Raw genomic sequence first — 15668 nt, forward strand, 5'->3', positions numbered from 1 at the left:
TCCTGGCTCTGAGAACAGGACCGGTAAAATAAAGTCTGCAGTCTGTGCTGAGGGTACAACATGAAATGAACTTTAGGATAGTTTCATTTGGATTAGGACATGCTGCAAAAATTGTAAATAATTCAGCACAAACCATTAACGGAATTGTCAACTTCAATACAACATTATGACAGTGGCTGCGGGCAAATGTAGAAGTGAAAATTATCTTACAAGGTGTGTTTGAAATTATACTTCAGACACAACTCAATGTGGAATGAAGCCACATGGAGCATAAGCTGTGTGATTCAATATTTGCTGTGTACAGTGAAAAGTTTTATAAAGCCTGCCTTTAATGGTGCCATCTTAGGTACAAGTTTTGGGGGTATACTCTGGAGTTTAGAAGAATGCGAGGCAACCTGCCATTCTTGGATAAGAAAGAGGAATGATAGAAAAGTAGAAGCATTATTTACAGTGTCTAAAAAAATTAAGTTAGAAGCAAGATAGTTATCACATAGTTAAAGGATTGACATTACAATCCAGTAAAGAATTTCAAATAGCAGCAGCTGAGCATGTGGTTTGACAGCCTGCGCCAGACCCCAGCCCAACAACTTTCCTGCTGTTCTCCAAAACTCCAATCCGCTCTGCACTGGCACTCAGCTGCAGCAAGGTAAGTTGCTCTGGGACTAGCTTCCTCTCAGCCTGCTCCAGGACTCGGGTTTCCCCTTGTGCTGCTCTAGGACTTGAGTTTTCTTGCTTCCCTGCATGCTGTCCCAGAACTGCTAAATCGAGAGGAGAAAAAAAAGAAAAATGAAAAGAATAGGCAGAGCAGAGGAGTGGCGGGTGGAACGACCTACTCTGCAGCCATCTTTGTAGCTAATGTCTACTGGAGAGAGATTAATGCCAGCAAATCAGTGAAGAGGACCCAGTCAGAGTCCCTAGTCTAAAATAGTATCCCAGCAATTCCCGTCAGTCTGTATGAATACAATTGTGGTGTTTTCTGTTCCACCACTGATGCTGCTTAATGTCTGAGACCCAGATATGTGGTAAATGCCCAAGTAGGCAAGGCACAGGAGTTACCACGTGAAAGATGAGTCTCCAATGGAAATTTTTAAACCCACACCAGTATTCCCTTGGATCAAAAGGGTGCTGTGTTTCTGTTTACCAGGTGCATAACACCAATCTGGAGAGCATCTTTCAAGGAAAACTATAAGATGTAGGAGGCAAAGGCCTAGTGGTATTATCGCTAGAATATTAATCCAGAAGGCAGTTAATGTTCCAAGCACCCAGGTTTGAATCTCATCATGACAGATGGTAGACTTTGAATTCATTAAAAACAAATCTGGAATTATGGATCTAATAATGACATGTACCATTGTCAAAAAATCTCATCTAGCTCAGTAATGTCCTTTAGGGACTGAAACTGCCATCCTTACTACATGTGACTGTAGACACACAACAATGTGGTTGAATTTTAACTTCTCTCTAGGCAATTAGGGATGGGCAATAAATGCAGACCTAGCCAGTGACACCCAGATCGTGTGAATGAATAAAAAGGCATGCATTCAGCTCACTGATACTGCTCCACCATTCCATGAGATCATAGCTAATCTGATGATCTTCAACTCCACTTTCCTGCCTTTTCCTTGTTTCCTTACTGCTTCAAACTCTGCCTATCCCAGTCTCTACTGCTTTCTGTGGCCCTGGTTCTCAACCATTGCACCACAACAAGGTGCAAAGTGTGCCACAAAATGTGTGGGAAGCAGCCCTGCTTTATCTGAAAATTGAGGCAGCATCCGTGCTTCCGATCTCCTCTGGAGTCTCAGTGTTTGTAATTGATGGCAGTATCTGGTGATGCCTGGCACCCCTCTCGACTGTGCGCGCGGAAGCCTCCAAAGCCTCACTTTCGTAGGCTCCCAATAACATGTCCACAGCTAGGCCCAGGTTTCCCGCTAACCTGGTACACTACAATTTACTATACGTTTTGCTGTGATCCACTGTTTATGAGTAGTTGGAAACAGTGAAGTTGAACAGTTTTTGTATATATGTCTGTGCTTGCAGGAAATTCCTCCTCCACTCTGTTTTAAATTGGTAACTGCTTATTCTAAGATTCTGATCCTTGACTCTCCTGCAAGGGGAAAGAATCTTTCTGCATCTACCCTGTAAGTCCCCCAAAGAATTTCATATGTTTCAATTTGGTCACTTCTTATTCTTCTAAACCCCAATGGGTATACCCCCAAACTTTCAACACCCCCCCCCCCTCATAAGACAGGCCCTCCATATCCAGTATCAGCCTAGTGGATCTTCTCTGGATTGCTTCAATACCATTATATCTTTGTTTAGAGAAGAGAAAAAAATACTGTGAACTGTTTTGGGCCCTATCTATAGTCTAACCAGTGCCTTTTATGTTTTTAGCAAGGTCTTCCTATTTTTATGCTCCATTCCCTTTGAAATAAAGGTCAATTTCAATTTGCTTACCCTATCACCAGCTGATCTTGTTTCCTAGCTTTTTGTGATTGATATATGAAGACTCCCAAATCCCTCCGTGCTTTAGCTTTCTTCAGTCTTTATTTAATTAACATTCAACTCCTCTATTGTTCCTGCCAAATTGCATAATCTATCATTTTTCTGCACAATATTCCACCTGTGAAGTATTTTGTCCACTTGCATAACCTGTTTATATCCCTCTGCAGACTATTAAAATCATCCTCACTGCATGTGTTCCCACTTCATTTTGTGTCATCCGTAAATTTGGCTATAGTATATTTGCCTTCCTCCTCCAAGTTGTGAACCCAGCACTGGTCCCTGTGACATGCCACTGATTACAGGTTGTGATCCTGAAAATGTCCCCCTTATCCCAACTCTCTGTCTTCTATTAGTTAGCCAAATCTCTGTTCATTGCTCACATACTATCTCCAACATAATAGGCTCTTGTTAAGTAGCTTAACGTGTGTTCCTTGTTAGAATATTTTGTATTCCTAAACGCTCTGTTGTGACACCCATTGTAATGGATTGTAACAATGACAAACTTTAAGCTGTCCAAGTTACCTGTTAGCTTTATTTAAAAACAGGAGACATAAAACAGTTACATTGGTCATTTTTGTATCCTCTGAGACTTTTCCAGAATCTAAGGATTCTTGGAAGATTACAACATGTACCCACTATATTTGTAGCTCCTTCTTTTAATATCTTAGGATGCATTCCATCAGGTCCAGAAGAGGTACCCATCTTGAGCCCTGTTAATTTCCCCAGCAGTTTTTGTCTAGTGATAGTTGTTACATTTATTTTGTCTCCTCCTCTTGCCCTTCATTATATAGGAAGTAGTTGTGTGGAATAGTTTAAGGATGAAGCTGTACTAACGTCCAACCTGGCATTATTAACTGTAGCATTGCAAGTTTATGATTTCAACACCTAAAGTCTTCCAGTTAAGTGTATATATGTGTACTTTGGTGATGAAGATAAAATTATTTCAGTAAGAATGGGATGGTGTCAGAGATTTGAGAAATCTTGGCTACTTTTCAATAACCATTTTACTATGAGATCAGGAGCAGGGAGCCTCAGCTGATGCAGTTGTAGGCTGATCATAGATTCATGTTTCACTCTGGTCCGCATGAAGAATGCATGCAAAAACCTAAGCATCTCGCCCATGTGCCTCTACCTCCCCGCCTCTTCAAACACCACTTGTGACAGGGTGTATTGATCTAGCATTGGACTATCTAGTTATCTCGGGACCCGAAGTGGAGAAAAGTCAACCTTGGTCTCGATGGACTTACCTCAGAAAGAGAAAATCTGCTGGTGCTCATCAAAAGCAACCTGAAATGGGAGAATATATTCTATTCCTCCATAGTGACGTCCTTGTATTAAAGTTTTATAGCAGCATAAAACAGATTTCCGCTAAACCCAAATGTTTTTGGCCAGTTAAGTTTACAGGAGTATTACACAACATCAGAAATTTTCATATTCAGGATGTCAGCTGTCCAGAATTAGGAAGGCATCCCTTTCAGGCCACTAATATACCTCACTTTAATGAGCTTCAAACTGACCGACACTTTTGTAAGAGGCATTTGTGAGGAGTGGGTTGGGTTAATTATTCATCATTTCTCTCATACAGAAATTGGTCCTGTTACTGTCACCTCGGATTCAAAGAAATTTCAGAGTGAACTCCGGGATCTGTATGTACAGGTTAGTGCTGAGCATGCTTGGACCATCACTTTTGAACCCTGATCCTACTGAAGAGATAGCATTAATACAGCAGCAGTTTACAAGAATGGATTGATCCACCAATGAGATTTTGCAGTTAATTGGATTTTTGATGGACCAGTACAGCATCTTGAATTGTATTGCTGGCAATTATGAAAAGTGAACAATGGTGAAATCACTGAGAGCATGATAATGAATTAAAGGAAGAATTTACATTAATTTGGTATAGACATAGTAGGATCTGCAGATGCTGGAGAATCTGAGATAACAAGATGTAGAGCTGGATGAACACAGCAGACCAAACAGCATCAGAGGAACAGGAAAGCTGACGTTTTGGCTCTGGACCCTTCTTCAGAAATGGGGGAGGGGAAGGGTAATCTGAAATAAATAGGGAGAGAGCGGGAGGTGGATGGAAGATGGATAAAGGAGAAGAGAGGTGGAGAGGAGACAACAGGTCAAAGAGACGGTTGTGGAGCCAGTAAAGGTGCGTGTAGGTGGGGAGCTAGGGGGTGATAGGTCAGTCCAGGGAAGACAGACAAGTCAAGGGGGCAGGATAAGGCTGGTAGATAGGAGATGGGAGTGGGGCTTGAGGTGGGAAGAGGTGATAGGTGGGAGGAAGGACAGGTTAGGGAGGTGGGGACAAGCTGGGCTGGTTTTGGAATGTGGTTGGGGGAGGGGAGATTTTGAAGTTTGTGAAGTCCACATTGATAGCATTGGGCTGCAGAGTTCCCAAGCGAAATATGAGGTTGCTGTTCTTTTGGGTGGCATCGTTGTGGCACTGCAGGAGACCCAGGATGGACATGTTGTCTAAGGAGTGGGAGGGGGAGTTGAAATGGTTCACAACTGGGAGGTGCAGTTGTTTGTTGCGAACCGTCCTCAAACCTCCGCTTCATTTCCCTGGTGTAGAGGAGGCCACATTGGGAACAATGGATACAGTATACCACATTAGCAGATATGCAGATGAATATCTCTTTGATGTGAAAGGTCTTGGGGCCTGGGATGGGGGTGAGGCGGAGGTATAGGGGCAGGTGTAGCACTTCCTGCGGTTGCAGGGAAAAGTGCCGGGTGTGGTGGGGAGTGTGGAGCGGACAAGGGAGCCGTAGAGAGAGTGGTCCCTCCGGAAAGCAGATAAGGGTGGGGAAGGAAAAATGTCTTTGGTGGTGGGGTCAGATTGCAGATGGTGGAAGTGCTGGAGGATGATGCGTTGGATCGAGAGGTTGTTGGGTTGTACGTAAGGTTGAGGGGGATCCTGTTTTGGTTGTTATTGCGGGGAGGAGGTGTGACAGATGAGTTGCGGGAAATGCGGGCGGTAGGTTGACGGCGTTTTCGACCACTGCCAGGGGGATGTTGCGGTCCTTGAAAAACAAAGTCATCTGGGATATCTGGGAGTGGAATGCCTCAAGCCAGGAGCAGATGCGGTGGAGGCGAAGGAATTGGGAATAGAGGATGGCATTTTTGCAGGAAGATGGGTGGGAGGAGGTGTATTCTTAGTAGCTATGGGAGTCAGTAGGCTTGAAATGGATATTGGTATAGACAGGGTGAATAGCAAAAAGCTTTTTCCAAGAGTGGGGGATTATGTTACTAGGGGTCATGAGTTCAAAGTGAGAGGAGGAAAGTTTAGGGGAGATATGCGTGGAAAGTTCTTTACACAGAGGGTGGTGGGTGCCTGGAACGCGTTGCCAGCAGAGGTGGTAGACGCATACACATTAGTGTCTTTTAAGATATATTTGGACAGGTACATGGATGGGCAGGGAGCAAATGGACACAGACCATTAGAAAATAGATGACAGGTTAGACAGAGGATCTTGATCGGCGCAGGCTTGGAGGGCCGATGGGCCTGTTCCTGTGCTGTAATTGTTCTTTGTTCTTTGTTCCAGGTGGATGAACTGTTTGAGCCCCTCGTGGGAGCACGAGGTGGCGCCAGTACAATCATTGATGTAACAGAGGAAGAGGTGGGGGATAGGGCCACTTCATTTGGTGTTTTCTTTAACCTTGGGATGCCCCAAAGCAACTGTTGAAATGTAGTCACAATTGTAAGGTCAGGAGAATTGTACAATCAAATTAAACCTTGTGCCTTTTTCTCCTGAAGTGTAGTATCCCGGTGAAGCAAACGTCTTCCCATCCACTCTTTTGATGTAGAATTTCAACAGTCCAAAACCTTCCTGGCATAAATAGGCCCTCTATTTCATTATTGCAGTTTTTAGGAGACCCAAAGTGTAGTTTCAAAACTCAGAAGAGCCTCTTTAGAAAGTCTTCATTGAACTAAGGTAGAGGATGGTCTAGATGTTCATATGCAAGTTCTACAAGTAGCCACTAGCAAAGCACAATTAACATTGAAGCAAAAGTCTTGACATTTATTCACGAATCCTTCCCACTGCATAATCCCACTCGATCAACCTAGACTACATTACTTCATCAAAGTCTCACTAGGAAACCAGTATAAGTAAACAGAAGGGTCTGTGCCCCTGACAAGACTAGGATAAAAAAAAGAACTCTTTGACTGATCCAAAATTGTGACATTGTGTTTGTGAACTAACTCAGCGGTTTGGGATTGCTGCCTGTGAAATTTTTTGAGAAGTGATCATCCCGTTACTGCAATTAAAGCCCAAACCTTGCTGATATTTTAGCCAAATTAAACAGATGTGAAATTCAGTTACACAAAATGAACCAAAATGTGCCATTTTGATAATAATTGTCCTGAATGATGATGGCTCCCAGACGGTTGCCTGATCTTCTAGGGCAGTATTTGAAGTATGCAGAGTTCACTTCCCACAGCCTTTATTTGAATGATCATGGACTGTCACATTGGTTTCAAATTCCTAATGTGCAGTTAGATAATTTCGCTTTTCGAGAAAGAAATTAATTAAGCAGATTTTTTCCTCCTAGTTATACACAATTTTTTTCTGTTGAGACTGATTCAGGGTTTTATCCAGATATGTCATAACCTTTGTACTCTATATTCAATGTAATCAGTTGCTGATTGATCTGTTGTGCAATATTAGCATTTCCTGGTTTTACTTCTGATGACCAACAGTTGCATTCTTGGATTTGAACTTATTTTTGTCTTGTTGGGAATTAAGCTTTTGCCTCTTTCTGCTATGACATTGATCTCGAATTTGCATTTTTAAAGAATTTTATTTGGCTTTGCAGTGTATTCAACATGAAGGTTTTTTTGAAGTGAAGTCCTATCTACCTGTAGAGTGCATGTGTCTCATGGGGGAGGTCACACGACTCCAGTAGACCACGTACATGATTGTACTTTTGTACGTAATTGCAGTTCAAACAAAACATCCCCTTTTTCATGCAAAAGAGAAAAAAGCCCAGATTATCCTTTATATTTAGTGGCACCCAAATTAGCAAATATATACAATTGACCTCATGCCTTAGCAATTAATTATTCCTATTAGCCTATATATATGCATTGCACGTGGATTTGTTGAATCATGATGGTCTCCTGATGATATGTGTGCATGTTGTTATTATTGGCTGTGCATCTGGGTGTTGTTTCCCGATGGAGTACCATTTCTGTGTCATTTGTTTCTTTTCACTGCGGTAGATGTCATTGTTCCACGTCAGTTTTTGGGTTGTTGTGGACCCCTGGATGTGATGGTTTATCGGTTATTTGACCCTTACTTAGGAATTCTACACAGCACATGTTATTCCACTTCTCAGCATTTCAAAGCTTGACAGATGCTTCTCTCTTGCATTAGTGTTGGATGTGGCCACAAGTAAAATATTTAGAAGGCACTTAGATAAGTGCAAGAATAGGAAAGTTTTGGAGAGATATGGACCAGGAGCAGACGGGTCAGTTTAGTTTGGAATTATGTTCAGCATGCACTGGTTGGACCAAATGATCTGTTTCCGTGCTTTGTGGCTCTATGACTTCCCAGCCCAAAATGAAAATGAACATCAGAGTGTAGAAAGCCCTCTCCCTAAGCCCTCTGGGCAGTTCCATAGGAATTCTGGGGAATTTCCTCTTTCTTGGAACTATGAACATTATTCTTTTTTTTCAAAGGTAGCTGAGTAAAACACATTGTATATTGATCAATAGAATCATTTTCATTTTGATCCACAATATTAAATTTGTGTCAAATAAAAACTGAAAGAACTGATGTGGAAATCAGAAACAAAAACAGAAATTGTTGGGAAAGCTCAGCAAGTCTGGCAGCATCTCCGACAAGAAATCAGAGTTAATGTTTTGGGTTCAGTGACCCTTCCTCAGAACAGTGTATCATTCACGCATAATAGTCACTTGGGGCTCAAAGTGTGCTTTAAAATTTATACCTTACAGTTTCTGCTGTTCAGAGAGATTTGGAGTTGAATATATTCAGAAAGTTTCTCTTACCAACAGTGATACAAGTGTAGTGGCATGTAACTGGAACAAAAACAAAGTTGCTGGAAAAGCTCAGCAGGTCTGGCAGCGTGGAATCTAATCTAATCTAATCTGTGAAGGAAAGAACAGAGCTAATGTTTCGGGTCTGATGACCCTTCATCAGAACTGATGGTGGCTGAGAAAACATCAGTTTATATGCAGAAAAAAGGGGATGGGAATGGGGTAGGGAGTAAATGATAGGATAGAGCCTAAAGAGAGAGAAGAACACTTGGACAGAGAAGGAGTTGATAGCGATCAGGCTGGGAGGGTGAATAGTTGTTAATGGGGATTATTAGTGACTAATAACAGGAAGTGTGTAATGGCAGGTTATGTGGTAACAATGCCTGGTATGTGGGGGTATGGGGCTGGGATACGGGAGAGTTTAGGCCCTAAAATTATTGAACTTGGTATTGAGTCCAGAGGGCTGCAGGATTCCCAAGTGGAAAATGAGGTGGTGTTTTTCTAGCTTGCGTTGAGTTTTGCTAGAAAACTGCAGCAAGCCAGAGACAGACATGTTGGTCAGGGAACTGGGAACAGTGGCAAGTAACTGTTCTGAATTGCTCCACAAATCCATTACTATTTCATAATTTGGCCATTCTACATGAAAGAAATTTCAGTTTTGCTTCAGTAGTGATTGTAACGAGGTTTGCCAGGTGGTCTGTATAGAATATAAGTTCCCTGATTGGGACTGTTAATCTGGTCCAAACAGGACGCCCTGGCTGACAGGGTTTTTCCGAAGAAGGGTCTAGGTCCAAAATGTCAGCTTTCCTGCTCCTCTAATGCTGCTTGGCCTGCTGTGCTCATCCAGCTCTACACCTTGTTATCTCAGATTCTCCAGCATCTGCAGTTCCTACTATCTCCAGAGGCACTATATTCATCATAGTACAAGGGCAAGGCTGGTAGGTGTAGGGAATACTGGATGACGAGAGAGACTGTGTCTCTGGTTAAGAAAAAGAAGGAGACAAAAGACAGGAATAGACAGCTGGGGTGGAGTGAATCCCTCAAGGAGTATAAGGTCACTGGGAGTATAATCAAAAGGGAAATCAGGAGGACAAAAAGGGACATGAAATAGCTTAGCTTGGCAAATGGGGTTAAGGAGAATCCAAGGAGATTCTAGAAATACATTAAGGGCAAAAGAGTAACTAGGGAGAAAATAGGCCTCTTAAAGATCATCACACTATCTCTAAAAGATCAGCAAGGTATGGAACTGCAGGAGATGGGTGTGATACTAAATGAATATTTCCTGTCAGAACTTATAGTGGAGAAGGATATGGAAGCTACAGTACTTGGAGAAATAAATAATGATATCTTGAAAAGTGTTCATGTTACAGAGGAGATGGTGCTGGATGTTTAAAATGCATAAAGAGGAATAAATTATTGGGACTGATCAGGTGTATCTCAGAACTTTGTGGAAAGCAAAGGAAGTGATTGCTGGGCCCCTTGCTGAGATATTTATATCATCGAAAGACACTGGTAAGATGCTGGAAGATGGGAGGGTGGCTAATGTAGTGCCATTATTTGAGAAAGGTGGTAAGGAGAAGCCATGGTTCATTAGACCGGTGAGCCTGACATCAGTGGTGGGTAAGTTGTTCGAAGGGTTTCTGAGGGACAAGATCTACATGTATTTCAAAAGTTAAGGACTGATTAGGGATGGTGAAGATGGTGCGGTTGTAGACATGCTAGCTGAGTCAGTGGGTTTGGTTACAAACGTTTCGCCACTCTGCTAACTAACATCATCAATGCGCCTCTGGTGAAGCGTCAGAGTTCTGTCCCGCTTGTTATTTATATGCCTCGGTTTGCTGCGGTGATTGGTATTATTTCTGTTTTTGGTTCTCAGTGTTTTGTACACAGTGTCTAATTCAATGTTTGTTGACCTAACTAGCCTATACTATGATTTTATTACCTTCCTTGCATTGCCTCATCTCAGCCTTCCAGTCAATATTTTCGTTTCTATTCCTCTATTTATACCATAATACTATAAAAAAATATGAACAGGAGTAGGGTCTTTGGCCCCTCAAGCCTGTCCTGCCATTCAATAGGGTCATTGCTGATCCTACATCCCTTATGACTACATTTTCCATAATCTTTGATTCCACTACTGATCACGAATCTATCTCAGCCTTAAATATACTCCACATCATAGAAATGTTAAAGATAGTATCAATCTAAAAGAAAAGGCATATAATTGTTTAGAGAATGGTGGCAGGTCAGAAGAATAAATAGAGTATAAAATAAACAAAGTGTGACAAAATAATTGGTAAAGCGTGAAAGCAAGCAATCCAGAATTGTAAAAAATAATAGCAGATGTTTCTATTTATTTAGAAAAGAAAAACGTTAATAAACTGAGTGTTGGGGTACTATTTAAAGTGAGACTGGACAATTAATATTTGAAGATATGGAAATGGCAACTGTATTAGGGGAGTGTTTTAGAACAGTCTTTGCGATTGAGGATACAAGTAATAAAAGCAGTGATAAATCAGGATATGGAATTTAGGTAGAAATGCAGGAAATTGTCAAACACCAGAGAAGTGGTACAGGTTCAGGGACTGATTGGCTTCATCTTACGGTCTTAAAAAAAATGGTAAGTGAGATAGTTGACGTACTGGTTTTACTTTTTCAAAACTGCTGTGATTAAGAATTTGTCCCATTGGATTGGGAGATAGTGAGTTGAAAAAGAGAGGGAGGCAGAAAGTGCAAAATTACAGGTTACAATTACAACTAGAGCATAACATCTGCCAAGAGGAAAATGATAGAAGCTATTATTAAAGAGGTTCTAGCCATATAGTTCAGTAAGTTTAAGCTAATTAGGTAGAGTCAACAGGGTTTTGTGAAATGAAAATCAAGTTTGACCAATCTCTTCAACTTCTTTCAGGTTGTAATATATTTGTTCATAAAAGGGGAAAAGAGGATGTACTGTACTTAGATTTCCAGAAGGAATTTAACAAGGAGCTATTTGAAAGGTGATTGCGCAGAATAACAGAAGCTTACAATTTGAGGGTGACATTTTGGCATAGATGGAAGATTGGTTGGCTAACACAAAGCAGAAAGTAGGCATAAATGGCTATTTTTCTAGTTGGCAAGATGTATGAGTGGTATGCTATGGATTGGGTCTGGAACCTTAATGGTTTACAATTTATATAAATGACTTGGATGAAGGGACAAAAGGTATGATTACCAAATTTGGTGATGACACAAAGATAGGTTGGAAAGATAGTTATGAAAGTAAGGAGGCCAGAAAAAAGCTGGTTGAGTGGATGAAGATGTGGCAAATGGAGTATAGTGTGAGAAAATGTGAAATTATCCATTTTGGTAGAAAGACTAAATAAAAAGCATATTGTTTAAGTTTGTGAGAGGCTCCAGAGCTCCACTTGTCCTCATGCATGATTTGCATGGTGAGCCTGCAGGGGCATCAAGTAATTAGGAAAGCTAATAGAATGTATTCCTTTATTGTGAGAGGAATTGACTACAAAAGTAGGGATCTGGGGATGTCATTCAAAAGTATAAAAAGTGTACGGGGTGTTTAAAAAAGAACTTAGAAGAGCAAAGAGTGGCTATGAAATATCTTTGGCAGATGGGGTCAAGTAAAACCCCAAGGCATTTTGTAGTGTGTTAAGAACAAGGGAGCTGTTATTCTGAACTTTTTGTTTTTTCTTAATTTATGGCTATGATTTTGCAGATCTGTAATGCTGGACTTTTTGTTTCTTTATTTTTCTGTTTTGTTTTCCTGACAATTTGTACTCAAGAATCTACTTAGGTACCTTAGCACCTAAGATGACACTGTATTTGGTGATTTGTAAAGTTTTCACTGTAATCAGATATGTACATGTGACAATAAAGCTAATTCTATATCTCATTCTAATTACCAGAGAAAGAGTGGGGCCTTTTAGAGATGAAAGGGGCAACCTGTGCATACAGCCAGAGGACATGCGTGGGGTCTTAAATGAATCCTTCTCACCTGTATTTGCAAAGCAGAAAGACATTGCTGGCAGGGGTTCGTGTTGGGATGGTGAGGTTCTAGAACATATTAGGATTAATAAGGAGGAGGTTTTAGATGTTTTAGTGGGCTTAAAAGTGCATAAATCCCCAGGGCCTAATGGGATATATCCCAGGTTGCAAGAGAGGTGATTGCTGGGGCCCTGGCAGAGATATTTAATACTTTGCAGCTTACATTTGAAGTGCCAGATGACTGGAGGATTGCTGATGTGGTTCCTTTCTTCAAGAAGAGTAGCAGTGGTAGGCCAGGTAATTATAGACTAGTTAGTTTGATATCATTGCAAGGGAAGTAATTTGAAAAACTTCTGAGGGACAACCCCTGGAAAGGCAAGGATTGATCAAGGATCATCAACACAGATTTGTTGGAGGAAAATCCTGTTTGACCATTTTAACTGAGTTTCTTGAAAAGGTGACTAAATATATTGATGAGGATAGTGCAGTTGGTATGGTTTACATGGGCTTCAGTAAAGCCTTTGACAAGGTCCCATGTGGAATGCTGGTCCACAAGGTAAGATCTCATGGGATCCAAGGCAAGTTGACAAACTGTTTCCAAATTGGCTTTCAAATAGGAGGCAAAGGGTGACGGTGAAGGGTTGTTTTTGTTACTGGAAGTCTGTGACCATCTGTGTTTCACAGGGATCAGTAATGGGACCCTTGCTATTTATGTGAGTTAACTACTTGGATGTCAATGTAGAAGGTATAATTAATAAGTTTGCAGATGACACGAACACTGGTGGTATTGACAGCGAGGAGGATGGTCTCAGACCACAGTCTGATATAGATCAGCTGGTAAATTAAGCCTAGCAATGGCAGATGGAATTTAATCTTGCTAAGATTAAGGTAATGCATTTTTAAAAATATTCATTCATGGAATGAGGGTATTGCTGGCCCGGCAGCATTCATTGCCTATTCCTAATTGCCTAGAGGGCAGTTAAGAGTCAACCACATTGCTTTAGGTCTGGAGTCATGTGTAGGACAGACCAAGTAAAGATGGCAATTTCTTTTCCTAAAGGACATTAGTGAACCAATGGGTTTTTCCTAACATTCCAAACAATTAGACTCTTCCAGATTTTTAAATTGGATTCAAATTCCACCATCTGCTATGGAGAGATTCGAACCTGGGTCTCCAGAACATCCCTGGGTCTCTGGATTAACAGGTCCAGCAATAGTACCTCTGGGCTATTGTCTTCCCTAGGGAGGTCTAATAAGGGAAGGATATACACTGAATGGTGGGTCCCTGGCGAATACTGTGGAACAAAGGGATTTTGGTGTGCAAATCTATAGATCCCTGAAGGTGTCAACACAGGTAGATGGGATGGTGAAGAAGGCTTATGCGATACTTGCCTTCATTAGCTGGGGAGTAGAATATAGGACCAAGCAAGCCTTGTTGCAAATTTGTAAAACACTGATTAGGCCACAGATGAAATACTGTGTGCAGTTCTGGTTGACACTCTATTAGAAGTATATGATGGCACTGGAAAGGGTGCAGATTGGATTCACGAGGATGTTTGCAGAAATGAGAAGTCTCAGTTATGGGGAGAGACAGTCTAAGCTGAGTTTGTTTTCCTTGGAGCAGAGGAGGATGAGGGGGAATCTGATTGAAGCCTACTAAATTATGAGAGGCATACATAGGGTGGATTGCAGTGGACATGTCCAATACTAATCTTAGGATGTTGTGAAGGTTATTGTTGCAGCATTTTGAAGATGGTTGGGCCTATGACTCCAATCAATGGAGCTGTTCTCCTTTAACTCCCATTACCTCTAAATTTTCTAGGGTTCCTTGATGCTATGCTCATTCAATTGCGGTGTTGATGTCAAGAGTTGTGAGTCCCACTTACCCTCTGGAATTCTGTTCTTGTGTCCACATTTTTTAATTCTTCATTTACAGTGTAAGGGCATCGTTGGCCAGGCAGCATTTATTGTGCCTCCCTAATTGCCCATAGGGCAGTTCAGAGTAAACCACATTGCTGAGGTTCTGGAGTCACATGTAGGCCTGACTGAGTAAGAATGGCAGATTTCCTTGCCTAAAGTGCATTAATGAACTAGATGGGTTTTTCCTGACAATCAACCAGATATTTATTCAATTAAAATTCCACTGTCTGCCATGACAGGGTTTGAGCCTGGGTCTCCAGGACATTACCCAAGTCTCTGGGTTAACATTCCAATGATAATACCACTAAGTCATCATCATTAAGCCACTAAACCAAGGCTGTGATGAGTTCAGGAGTAGAGTGACCCTGACAGAACCCAAACTGAGTGTCAGTGAGCAGGTTATTGCTAATCAACTGCTGCTTGGATAGCACTGTTGATGACATCTCCGTCACTTTATACTGTTTGAGGGTAGACTGGGGTGATAATTGACAGGATTCAATTTGTCCTGTTTTTTGAATACAGGACGTTCCTGGACAATTTTCTACATTCTCACAGACACCAGTGTTGTATCTGTTGCTGGAATGTTGTCTTGGCCTGTAACCTTTGCCATATGCAGTGCCTCTAGCTGTTTCTTGAAATCACATGGCATGAATCAATCTGGCCAAAGGTTGGTATTTTTGATACTGGCGATCTCTGGAGGAGGCTAAGATGGATCATCCACTCGGTACTTATGACTGAAGATTGTTGCACGTTCTTAAGGTTTACCTTTTGCATTTCTCTGCAGGGCTCTCCCAACAGCAAATATAAAGTGAGGCAGTTGATGTCAAAGAGTTAAAATTTGATGACAATATGGCTTTGAACTGGCGGCTGGTGAAAGTGTATCTGTTCTTGGTTCTTGCCTAGGTGGCCACAACAGGTTCAGGAAGCTGACAATTGAGGAGTCAATAAGCTTAACTATCTGCCCATCTTTTGCGATTATATCTGTACAGAAAAGGAACATTTTCTGTTTCCCAGTATGTTTGATGCTTCCACATCTAGTTGGCACTATGGGGACAGTGACATTTTAACTTAGATTTCCTTTTCATAGAGTAACATTTTTGTTGTTTTTGGTATTGTATCCTTTGGATGTGTAATTAATTATTTAAATATGTGTATTATTTAATTGATGTCAAAAATTTATAAGGAGGCATGACGGTTTATCAGGTAGCATATTGCTGTATTCTAAATAAAGGAGTTATGAAGAAAAGGATTTGCA

The 15668-nt window shown here is 41.3% G+C and overlaps 1 protein-coding gene across 1 annotated transcript in view; it reads left to right on the plus strand.

Annotated features, from left to right (window-relative positions):
• The window catches only part of LOC125465267 (hemicentin-1-like), a 434244-nt gene that overhangs the window by 47773 nt on the left and 370803 nt on the right, over positions 1-15668 (plus strand). The window contains exon 2 of the mRNA XM_048558547.2: positions 4088-4158. Within this exon, the coding sequence (XP_048414504.2) occupies positions 4088-4158 (71 nt within the window). The remainder of the gene's footprint in view (positions 1-4087; positions 4159-15668) is intronic.

The sequence above is a fragment of the Stegostoma tigrinum genome, chromosome 29 (genome assembly GCF_030684315.1).
Source record: "Stegostoma tigrinum isolate sSteTig4 chromosome 29, sSteTig4.hap1, whole genome shotgun sequence".
NCBI lineage: Eukaryota > Metazoa > Chordata > Chondrichthyes > Orectolobiformes > Stegostomatidae > Stegostoma > Stegostoma tigrinum.